This window comes from Solea senegalensis, linkage group LG6 (genome assembly GCF_019176455.1).
Source record: "Solea senegalensis isolate Sse05_10M linkage group LG6, IFAPA_SoseM_1, whole genome shotgun sequence".
In the NCBI taxonomy this organism is placed as follows: domain Eukaryota; kingdom Metazoa; phylum Chordata; class Actinopteri; order Pleuronectiformes; family Soleidae; genus Solea; species Solea senegalensis.
In genome coordinates this window covers 15050553-15062980 of record NC_058026.1, presented here as the reverse complement: position 1 = coordinate 15062980, position 12428 = coordinate 15050553, and the positions used below count along the sequence as shown (strand labels likewise).

Sequence of the window (12428 nt, the reverse complement as noted above, 5' to 3'; positions counted from 1 at the left end):
CACACTGGCTCATCTCTACTGGGAAAGAGGTTTCAGAGAATATGGGAAGCTAAAATGATATGTATATATTATAAAATATTCCCCACATTATTGCACCAGTCTGGACTGCTGACTAAGGGCAGGTTTGATTCCTACTCTTGCCACCAAATTCAGACCATCTGCCTCAACATAGATTCATCCGTTGGAAAATCTTCATTCATCTGTTCATTTCTGGCGTGAACATGCGCCCACTGCAGCCTCACACTTGTGTTTTTGATTGACAGAAACCTGAAATTTGTTGCAGTCACTCTGCCTCACATTTGGACATGTTGTCCTTTGTGAGATGCTCGTCTTTTCACTGCTGTTGTAGCAGATTTATTTCTCTTGGTTACAGACAGTCTGGCTATTCTGACTCCTCTCATCAACAAGGTGTTTCTGTTCACAGATCTGTCGCTCGCTCACTGGATGTTATTTTGTAATTCGCACCACGACACTGGCCTGTCTGGCACCGACAATTATATCACAGTCAATATCACTGAGATCACAGTTTCCCCTAAATCTAACATTTGATGTGAACTTTGAATCACACCGTTGCCACATGTGCATCATCTACTTAACCTGTGAAGGAATAAACACCGTGACAGAAGCTGAAAAAAAGAGTTGCATTTATTATTGAAAACTGATAACTTAATACATCAGAGCAGAAAAGCAATGTCCGTCCAAAAAGCTTTTATTCTCTTTTCTTACAAATGATTTACATACAACAGCCTTAACCTGAACGTAGCTTCTTTTTTTTTTTATCCACATTGTGAAGATATGGTGCCTCAAACTCACCGACAAGTGACAAATATAAATTAAAACAACAAAAGGTGGTTTCAAAAGGAATGGTAACAATGCCAATGCAGCGTGTTATTAAATCACAATGCAAAATGGTGTAAGGCAAAGTCTCCTGACTTGAAGCACAGTACGTGCTCTCCTCAGACCGAGCAGCTCTGGGTGAAGAATTGTGCCAATCTATTGGTGGTAATTCTACAGAAGTTATAACAAGCCTCTCTTAGAATGTCTCATACAAGAACGTGGTCAGAATGTACATATACAATAACCTTATGACTTCATTTAGTTAAAGTTATTTCTGCGATGAGCCGGAATTTTGGTTTCGAGGAGAGACGTACATGGAAGAAGCTCTTTAACACTTTTCATTTCTAATCCTCACATTCCAGCAAGATCTTTTAAGTGCATGACACAAACAAGTTTGGCAGATAGCTCTTGTGAAAGTTAACTGCGAGGGAGAAAGAGAAGAGAGAGAGCAAAGACGAGATTTCCTGATGAGATTCCAGACCACGACATTTCCTCTAAAATCGGAAGAGGAGGCACAAAACGGCCAATCTCAGCACGACAGCTTGGAAGAAACTCAGAAACACAGATTGTGTCTTCTTTTTTCCATTAAAACAATCCTATGCCTACACTTGCAAGCAGCAACATATATTGTTCACGGTAAAGAAGTTAAGGAGAAGAGACTTGAAAAGATGTGTTGGAAGAGATCGATTAATACTTTCAATAAGTGTTGTTACAAATATGCCACAATGTGGTTTGACTTTGTTGTGCAAGTAGTGAATTCTCACTTCTTCTTTTTTTCTCTTTACCACATACCATTTCACCATACTATCAATTTTTTTGGACTTTCAGCATTTAGGCATTGGTTTTACCTCTTCCCTTCTACAAATAAATAAAAACATTACAGTAAAGAGACTCTTAACACCAGTCCATCACTCACTCGGGTGATTCTTAACTACACCTTCTCTCTCATCGTCTTCCAAGAGACTCACAACATATTTACTAAGTGGAAATACGTTGTAGAAACCTTTCAATTTAAAAGGTCCCTCGAAGAAGTAAAAACTGCATCAAGAACAAAAGTAGATTATTGTAGAAGTGTTATTTCTTGTCACACACAAAGGGCATCCTTCAAAGTATCCCTCAGGTGGTTAGACCACAACTCTGATTCCAGAGACCTACAGTTCAAGGATTTGCAGCCGATTCTGTAAGAATGATACAAACTGGAGAACTTTTAAATTTAAAAGATCAGATTGCTGGAGAATTGAAGTTGTTTTTAAAGACTGCTTTAAGGTTGTTAAAAGGTCCATTAGATGTTTTTTGATAGTGAGACGAGGAAGCTCTAGTTATTGGGGATGCTTTGCAGATAAGTGAGGATGTGCTGGATCTTCACCAGACGCTCTTTGAGGCTAGTCATGGAGAGGACAGACAGTTGGTACCGTGGGTCGATGGGCAGGACAGCGAGCAGCCACCAGCAGCAAGCTGGACCGTTGGGAGTTGCCTAGAGGGGAGGAGAGGGTGGAAAAAATAAGCCTTTTGCTTTCATAACCATGAAATATAATTATATCATTTCAAGGATTATCTATGAGCCACATGTTTGACCTGAGAGCTTGAGAAGGAGGAAAATAAACTAAAAATAATCAAGTTTGATAACACTCACAAACAGCGTTCCACTTTGTCGAAAACCCCCAAAACTATTAATAAAAAAATGAAAATATGAGAACTTCAACACCTTTAAAAGACAACAGCCTCACTGCTCAAGCTTCTGGTACTCAAAAACTTTGAATATCGATAGGACTTTTTAGCAAGTGTCAGCTCTTGTTATCTCATCAGATTTGCAGTAATTTTAGCATTCAAATATATTAATATTCCTGGGTCACAAAATATACTTAACACTTGTACGAATTGGAGTTCCTATCTGTGCTACATTTCTCTTTATGCACAACGGTGCTGGAATTCTCCCAAGAACAAAAACTACTTAAGAGTGGCAAAAAGGGTCAAGGATCACTACTTTGCTTTCTTGGAACAGAAGCACATTATAGAGTTGGGACATTATCTTCAAGACCCTACTGACGCAACAGGACCAATGGGATTAGGTATGTAGCTCCCATAAAGCTCTTTAGCCTACATTGTCAATAGTCTCTGCTCCACGGTTGTTCTAAGAGCGGAGCTGTAATCCCTTTCAGCGCTGCAGCCTGCAAACTTCAGTCAGAGCTGTGTTCTAGTATTAGGATCTAAGTGACTCTGTGGTAATGGAGGTTTACCCAGAAGAATGAAAATAAAAAACTTCAGTGTTCCTGTCCACATTTTATATAAAATGTGCTCTAATATCAACACAAACTAAACACGATTAAAGCATTAACACACCTCAAAACTGTATGTGGCAGTTTATGAGAAATTAAGATTTAAATGCATATTGTGTCATTTCTGCCACTAGGTGTCTCTCAATCAAAATTATAACAAAAGACCCGTTTGATGATGTCGAGATGCAGTGTACTTATTTGAAATGGAAATGAACCACTAGCTTGAATAGAAATACAGACAGGGTTGAAGGGTTGAAAACATTTAGGCTAATCTAAGTAAACTACTCAACACAATATACAACATTAGTCTTGTTGTTTTAGGATTACTTCTTAACTAATCTTGGAAGGGATTGGTACTTCTGCCAGAGAGACGTATATGGACATTGTTAGAAATCTACCTGAATATCATCTTCCCGTCCCGGCATGGGCCCAAAGTGCTGCAGAATCTGGTTGTGGAAATGGATCTTGAGGTTCTGGAACCAGACCCGGGCCTGCTCGTACACTGCGTCATGCAGCTCCTGAAGCCTCTCGAGCTCATCACTGTTCTCCACCTACCGCACAAGAGTCAGTCAGTTAATACACCAGTCACTGAGACGCTGTCTGAACAGCACTTGAATGTGACTTACAAATGAATCGTTAAAACTTAAAAGGTGGTTTCATATTTAAAACAAAGTTTTAGGCTGGAGAACGGCTATAAAACCACAACCCATTGAAGATAACACTGAGGTTCTTACCCTTGTATCCTCCAAGTGTTCAATGTTTGCAATGCTGTATCCATCCTTCATTCCTCGAGACAAGACCTGAAACCGTTTCCCTCCAATTGTGTCCACTACCGATCGACCGTCAGGCATGAAATGGACACTCCTTATGATCAGCATGCAGCCATGATCAGCAAACCTGCCACAGAGGAAACATAGTGGTCCGTTTTTACCTCTTGCTGGTCCAACATAAGAAAACTGTTGTAGATATGTTGATTTAAAGGTTATCCGACATTGTAAATCATGTAAAATTTGACAGTGTTTAGGCTTGCATACTTACCCTTTCTGAGGATCATTGATACACATCCCGAACTGCCGCGTGCCCGTTTCAATGCAGCGGCGGATCATGAGGCGGTAACGTGGCTCAAAGACATGCAGGGGGCAAGGCACAGTGGGGTAAGCCATAGTGCAGACAAATATAGGCACATTCTTCGTCAGACTGAGGATGAGAAGTGTAAATAAGTACGTTAGACACTATGAAATCTGTTCATTTTCTCTATACAGAAAATCTGACACTGAAATGGAAGATGGTTGGAAAAGCTGCTTACTCAGAAAGCTCTCTGGTCTCCTCCAGATGAGTCTTAGTTCTTTCTGCGTACTCCCGACTCAAATACTGCTTAATCAGCGTGTCCATGATAGTTGTCACCATGTACTTCCTACATGCGAGATACTGGAGGGGTAAGGATGCAAGTTAGTGATAATTACAGAAAGCAAGGACCGCACATTGTGTTAAAAGCTACATATGAAGATTGATATCCATATGCAGAGGCTGCAGAATCCGTCATCTTACCTCTTTTAAACTCTCCTTACAGAGAGGACACTGAGGCGTGTGGTCCAAGCAGCGTTCAAGACAGTTTTTACAGAAGGTGTGGCCACAAGGTGTCGTCACAGGTTCATAAAACAACCTGTAGTAATAGCAACGATGTCGGAATTACAGCTTATTCTACATGAAACATAATAGCATCACTGAGGACAGGTGTTCTTACCTCATGCAGAGGGAACACTCCAAGTCATTGGCATCCATCAGATCCTTAGGAATATTTCTGCAGGTTTTTGATTTGGCAGCCTGCTCTTTGGAGACTTTTGAAACACCTGAACACGGAGGATGGAAAACATTTTACAGATTACAACAAGAGCAATTCTCCAGACATAGATGTATAATGTGTATAATGGATAAACAGTTATAATCCATTGAGGTAAAACAAAGAAAGCAGCACACGGAACTGCAACTGACCTTGTTTTTTATGTTTGGTACTTCCACGGCCCACAACGTGGGGCTCCGTGTCTGACACTGACAACTTTCTCTTCAGCAGGCTGCATTTTTCCTGGTGACCGAGCTGAGGGGCGGAGCAAACTCTCTTCAGACCTTCACCATAATTAGAGCCGTGCAAGTGAAGCGAGTGACTTCGACTCAGACCAGGGTTCTCCAGACTTTCCAAACAATTCTTAAAAATGACAGAGAACCGACGGTGAGCTGATGACAAACATTTAATCATTTTAAAACTGCACTTTTAGTGACTTTTAGATTCAATCACTATTAGTACCTCCGTGTCGTCCGTATGGGGATTTGCAGAGGCAGCGTGGACTTGGTGTTTGTGCTGTCTTTGGACTGGGGTCTGTGGCGGCTCTTGGGTTTCAGCCATGATGGTTTTGCTGCGTAAATGAGGCGATGTGTTCTGTGTGGTTTCCCACAGGCCAACCTTAACATTCTCATCAGCCGGGGACAGCAGGTCACATAAGATCTGTGGAAATAAGAGCACCTCATTTTGTCAACACCGGAAAGCTGCTGAACCCCCAACACATGTATCTGAAGTCTACCTACAAAATAGAAATAAAAAAATAATAGGGATAAATCATTGCATTGGAAACTGTGACAACGGGACAAGAGATTGATTTTGTCACACAAACACTTTCAGCTTTAGAAAAAAGACTTAACAAACCACAGACATAAATTATATTTTAAAACCATGACCATAAAAGAAAACTTTCCAAAACATGTACTTGGGAAATGCCCCACAGTCATGCTAATAGAAATGTTGTGTAAGAATGTGATTTCATTTTCACTATAATGGTACCAGAGAGTGCTTTGAGGCTTAAGTGTGATTTAAGGCTGCACAAACTTGATTTGATGTTCTACTGATGCCTGCGGTCTCGCTCCCACAAAGATGATGATGATGTCTCTACCAAGATGTGACTGTCACAATCAGGAAATAAACTAAGGTGCCAAAATAAACACACTGAAACTTGGGTTCACAGCATTTACAGCCTCTACCAACTTGTAAATGAAGTGCAGTTTTTCTGATCTTGACAACCACTCAAAGTGACATATGGTACAAATCCCATTCACTCATCCTTTTAACTATTAACTATAGCCTATTTACCTAAACATGACTTTAGTGACTTACAGGATAAGGCATAAGTACATTATGGGTGTGTGCAAGTACATTTCAGTTAGTTTAACAAAAAAGGCATTTCCCCAGGTGCGCAGTCAAACAGAATTGTACATGACATGTTCTCTTCAATAAGCATGGGTGTGATTTGAGCATGACGTGCCTCAATCTATGAGACACTATGAGATGACTAACACTATTGTGATTGCTTACTAAATTTGATCATGAGATGTCAACAAATTGTTTCCTGAGAATACAGATATTATTGGATATGAGTCAGCTCAGCTGTAACCAACTGTAGCTACTGAGAACTCTCCATTAACTGGTACTAATCCCATTACGAGCACAATCACAGGACTGAATCCACATATGTACGTGCATGTTATATGATGCAAAGACAAGACATGTCATTCTGATAAAGTCACATTACAATTTTTTTTGCTCGATCACTCACCTTTTCCACTTGTCTTTTAGCAGAGGGAAAGTCCTCGTCCACAGCCAAGCAGTGGAGGAAGAATTGGAGAGACTCGTCCACCTGGCCCATCTCGTGCAGCACCATGGCTTTCCTATATAAAGCCTGACAGGGCAGAAAGGAACAGAAAAAAGGATTAATTTTACCAACAATTAGTTTTGCTTTTGCAGAACTCACACTGTTTGGTCCGTTTACACGACAGAATACACACAGGAAAAACAACAGCTGCAAATGTCCACATAAATATTAGTGTTTTTTAAGGAAAAACACTGAATTGAAAAACCTTGTTCACAGTTTAAATCAGCAATACAAATATTCAACTTATTTTAACACACGCTGCATTTTTTACTTGTAATATAACTGATGTAATAGTCTTTGACTAATCTTGACATTCTCAGCTGCGGTCCAGAAAAACTCATTTAGTCATGATGAAACATGTTTATCTCAAGAGAAACTCTCTTACACAACACTACAATATCAGGAGGTTGTTAAAAAGCGATGCTTTCAAAATAGGGTTGGGCAAAAGAACATCATATTAACATCTGGTTTGACATCAGTCACAACACCGGACTATACTACAGACTTTAATTGGTGTGCGTCGCATGTGACTCTACAGACACTCCAGACTGGAACATAATGAGACAGGGAGAGTTCAAGTATGAGTCTGGAGTAACTTAGTACTTCAGAGGAGACAGAGAGTAACGCAGCACCATTAACAGCAGGCAACTGAATGACATGCAGTTTTTTGGGGGGTTTTATGGGTATTTAAACTCATCCACTTTCGCTATCTCTACTCCTGCCTCCCACACAGGTACTCATGAATGTTCTAATAGAGACAACAAGCAAATATTCCCTCCACACTACTGAAACCAAATTCCCTCCATTTTGCTGATTTCTTCATAAAAACTGCTGGTGACACTGATGGCCCTATTTGTCCATTTATGAACAAACATATTGCAGTAATTACAGAAGTAAGAATGTGTATTGTACCTATTAACCAGTGACACAATTGATTAGGTGCTACAGACCCAAAAACTACTCCAATCATGACTTGCACAAACTTGAAGGTACAACAAGAGCTAGAACAACTTTATCCTTTAACGCCTGAGTGTGGTGTTGCACACATGAATGAACAGCGTAATACTTACGTAATTGTGTTGCCTGTGGTCATTACAAAGTCACAAGACTGAATTCACCAACAACTTATGTAATTCTATGAGAGCACAGAAAATGGGACAACAAGTTTGATTTTTTACTCTTTTAAACCCACTCTTTGATATGTTGTAGTTCTAATATGTCACCAGAACACTATACTGTATGTTTATAGAATTGATTGCAACTACTTAACAAATTTCTATCCATAAAAAGGGTTAAATGTAAAATTTTCAAATCTGTGAAATGGCACATTTATCTGATCATTCACTGGGATTTTCTGATCAATACAAGATGCCATCCTTGCAGATGCTTTGTGTAATTAGGGGAATAATGTGTGCGCTTCTGCAATGGACTGGCGATCTGTCCAGGGATTGGCTCCAACTCCTCCACAACCCTCAAGTGGAAGATAAAGCAATAGACAACGAGTGAATGAATGGGTGAGGTTTACTTTCAGAGCTTCTCAAATAAAGAGCTAGAGCACTCATGAGTAAATAACACTTCTGAAGAACTAAAATCTGGTGTTTACAATGCACTTGAATGCCACTTATCCAGCCCCCTTAACATGAGCACCATATTTTATCCTCGCTCTCTCACCTTTTCCGCTCGTCTTTGAGACACACAGCACTTATATATATATCAGCACAGACTGATTAACAGGGAAAAGACACAGCAGACTCTATTAAGTAAGCACTTCCAGTCTTGTTTTGCAGTAGAATTAATCGAATCCACGTCAGCCAGCCAAAAGTCGTACATCTAATGATGCTGAATGTAACCCACATTGAACAGCCTTTCTGAACAATACCCCGCAGATGTTAGAGCATGTGAACACAAACTTTAGTCTAACAACAACCATTTTCTGGCACAGAAGATGTTTTCATCAAGTACTTGAATTTTAGTAACATGTACTGAACCATCAGTGAGTGACCTACTTCAGCAGAACAGCTGGACTTGGAGCAAACTTCTGTGTCCTCCAAAGCCAGGTGGTACTGTCTGAGAGCCATGTACGCCTCTGCTCGAGACAGTCTTGCCACAGCCTGTGTCTCTGGATCTGCAAATGGCACATGGAGATGTGTCAGTCAACCCTCTGCAAACAATGCAAATGAAAATAAGTAAGAAGCCACAACCTGAGGCAGAGCAGACAAGCTGCTCTCTGCTTTTGCTGGTTGCAAAAATGCCATTTCATAACAGCAATGATAAATGACCTTTTTAGCTAGATTAGATTAGATTATATATGTTTAGTATGAACAGCAATACCTTTTGGAGCAGATTGTATAGTAGATTTTGCTGAATGATGGCTCAGTTTGTTGATTATGCTCATTCTGATTACATCTTCACAAACTGAACTACCAACATAGTAACTCTGCCTTTCAGACAGATTCTATCCAGGATTCCTTTTTACTTTGTGCAGCACTGAGGGCCAACACAGTCAAAAGTAGGTGGTATGCATGAGCCACAGTGGTGTCTCTGAGGTGGCAGTTATTCTTGTCAGAGAATGATACCCTAGATATCCTATTCTGGCCTTTAATTACACAGTTTGTTGTTTCCCCCTCCAATGCTAGAACACAAGAGATTATGTATTCAACCTTAACTAGATAATACCAAATTTGAGACAGTACATTTTAGGAATTTACCCTTTAAAAAATTACCTAAGGGTTTACGCAAGGGTTTTAGTGTGCAATGTTTGAGTAACAGGGGTCAGGGCTTTATATCATTTCTCAAAGAGTATGGATATGTTCATTACCTCACATGACCAAGTTAGTGTTCAGAACACTTTTCCAGCTGTACTGGAATTCTCAGGCAACACGATTTATTTCATGCTGAATAAACTGCAAATAAATACATAAATCAAGGTAGCCACAATATTTAGCTTCTGTTTACTTTTAATACATATTTGATTTTGATGGTTATGAAGAAAAGATGCATTATTTCTCTTACATGGCCATGTTTCACTCTGCTACATTAGGACTAAGGTATGATGTTGCCCTGATTGTAGCAGGGAGTGGGGAAAAGGTACAACCTGCTGAAAATACTTTTGACATTAAAATGTACCCAATTCTTATTTGTTGTAAAGAAAATAAAGTTTGTTTTTGACTTAAGAGCTCATTCTATGATGATTTGTTGATACGAGTCATTCACTTTCACCCCTAGCGAGCAATACTGGGATTTAGTCCTGCACCCCCTCCAGCTTTCAGCCTCCAGAATGGCAAGTTGTGTGCTCTACAAGCAGTTGAGTGCATTTTTTAAATGCATAATGCCAGGGTCTGTTGTTAGAAGACTACTAACTAGTTTAGTTTGCAGAGGTTCTATCTGCAGCATCAGCTGCTGAAAAACTGAAAATCTTTTTTTATGAAGTATTTATGAAACAGGCTGAATATACGTGAAGATATTACAAAATACAACACCCTATCTAACCCCTTCATATATTACAGAACGTCTATTATGTATGCAACGACCTACCTTATGAAACTCGCACTTAATGCGCATGCGCAACTGCGGGGATTTCGCAAGCTAGACCTACGTGACAGAAGAGTGGGAGGAGTCGGACACCGGAACAACACTTTTAATACCAAACGTTGTTCATCAAAAGTGAGCGTGTATCAGCACTTCACAGATACATAATTGCAATTATAGTATAAGCATGACCAAACAGTTAGTGTCTGTCAACACTGTTGTTATCTCTCAATGTTAACAGTAGAAAACAGTGTCTTTGTCGTCAACGTGAACGCGTGAGGTTACGTGACGAGCAGCACTTACCGCTGTCGATGACATCGTTCGCTAAAGACACGGCCTCCTGGTAGCGTTTCCTCCGGCACAGCTCGTCCACTTCACTCAGTGTTTTCGACCTTTTCAGCGCGTCCGGAAAAAACTTATCTAAGAGTCCGCACAGAACCACGTTGACTCTCTCGTCGCCACTGACAGCATTGCTGCACAGTTTGCACCTGGACAGCAGCCGCCGTTGTAAACACCTTTTACAGTATGAGTGGCCGCACGCAACGGTCACGGCTTCCCCGAGGAAGCAGTGGCAGTTTGGACAGTCCAACACGCCGTCCCCACAGCTGTCCCGGCCCCGGGCCGAAGGGGCGTCTGCTCCGCCCGCTTTCCTCTTGAAGTTGCGGAGGACACAGTCCACGAAAGTGCTCAGTTGCTCGGGCTGAACTGGGCCATATCGCATAGCCGCTGAAAACCAGTCAATTGCTTCTTTGAGACAGTCCTTCGACGCTAACGCGTTGGCTTTCTGTAGTACGAGTTGATAGTTGTCTGAGTCAGCGTCGCCGATGAAGAAGCCGCTTCTCTCCTCCGCGGTGTCCTCCGTGTGCGTTTGGAGCGACATTGTAGCGTCTAAATGAAATTAAAAAACATAAAACTTACGTGTATTTCCCACTGTATGCTCGTCTGTGCATCTTGAAAGCTAGTAACATCGTGACAGTGCAGTGAACGGACTTGTCCATAGACACCCATTTGTTACATAAAACAGCAACGTCACGTGAACAGATTCTCGAGCTGTGATTGGTCAGAACGTCCTGGTTACAAAACCTGCGTTATAAAGTTTCATAACTACGCAAAGGACGTAGTGAACTTGACTCCAATGCTCTTAAATTCCTCTACACTGGAAAAGCACGAATTGAAAACAAAAACACGTAATCAATTTTCAAGACCTCAACTGTTTTCACAGATACATAAAATAACAAGATATATGAACATACTCAGACAGACAGACAGACGACTTTATTGATCCCTTTGGGAGGTTCCCTCGGGGAAATTAACAACAGTGATACAAGGAATAAAAATAAATAAATACTACTACTACTACATTCAGCATATTAATAGAAACATACTCAATAGCTCTATAAATAATAATGAAATAACTAGAAACCGTGTATCATAAAAAACAAATATACAGCTCCTATCCAGCAGTAACTTGTTATCTGCAATACCTGACTGATTGTTCATTCATGGTTTAAAATTTAATCAAGTGGAAATGCCCCGTGCCTCAACAGCCAATGGTAAAACTATGATTTCCTTGGATGTTAATACATTATGTCATGCTATTTTTCCATGAATTGATTTTCTGACTTAAAATTAACCAAAATTTAAAGCAAGTCTCTTCCTCTTTAGATATTCCGTTTCCTTTTATTGTTTGGCATTTAGGTTGTAGAAATGAGCCACATAGGAGTCACAGTGCAGGTCACTTCCTGTAAACAAGTGTTTATTGTTTATTTTTAGCACATGCAGCATCCAAGGTCACAAGCCCTCAACGACAGGAGTACAGGCAGAGAAAAGGTGTCCATAACCATAACTTAGCTTCATGATAGAAATTCACAATTGTTATGACTACATTTACTAGTAGTTTAAGTGTTATTATCTCAGAAACACATGTCTTCCACAGCTATACCCAACCTTTACATTGGTGAAAGTGATTTACTGTTGAAAATACCCCATCACACATATTTGGATGAAAAATAACTAAATTTCCCCTTTTGGTGATGTGAGGCAGCATTTAAGATTGAATAAAGTTAACCAGGGTGGAGACTTTAAATGA

General features: G+C 40.3%; 1 protein-coding gene across 1 annotated transcript; it reads right to left on the bottom strand.

The window, feature by feature from the left end:
- Positions 1-627: 627 nt before the first annotated feature.
- On the bottom strand, positions 628-11366 carry lonrf1l (LON peptidase N-terminal domain and ring finger 1, like). The gene is made up of 12 exons (XM_044029269.1): positions 10643-11366; positions 8818-8936; positions 6716-6838; positions 5416-5613; positions 5106-5316; positions 4858-4963; positions 4662-4776; positions 4420-4541; positions 4152-4310; positions 3848-4010; positions 3512-3664; positions 628-2311 (listed from the first exon to the last, which is right to left on the bottom strand). The coding sequence occupies exons 1-12, from the start codon at positions 11217-11219 to the stop codon at positions 2153-2155; spliced, it is 2205 nt and encodes a 734-aa protein (XP_043885204.1). The 5' UTR covers positions 11220-11366; the 3' UTR covers positions 628-2152.
- Between the last annotated feature and the right edge of the window lie 1062 nt (positions 11367-12428).

Coding starts and splice junctions, on each gene's coding strand:
- lonrf1l (XM_044029269.1), bottom strand. CDS start 11,219: ATGTCGCTCCAAACGCACACGGAGGACACCGCGGAGGAGAGAAGCGGC. Junction 4,964..5,105: donor TACCAAACATAAAAAACAAG/GTCAGTTGCAGT, acceptor CTCCGTGTTCAG/GTGTTTCAAAAGTCTCCAAA. Junction 3,665..3,847: donor AACACTTGGAGGATACAAGG/GTAAGAACCTCA, acceptor CTTGTGCGGTAG/GTGGAGAACAGTGATGAGCT.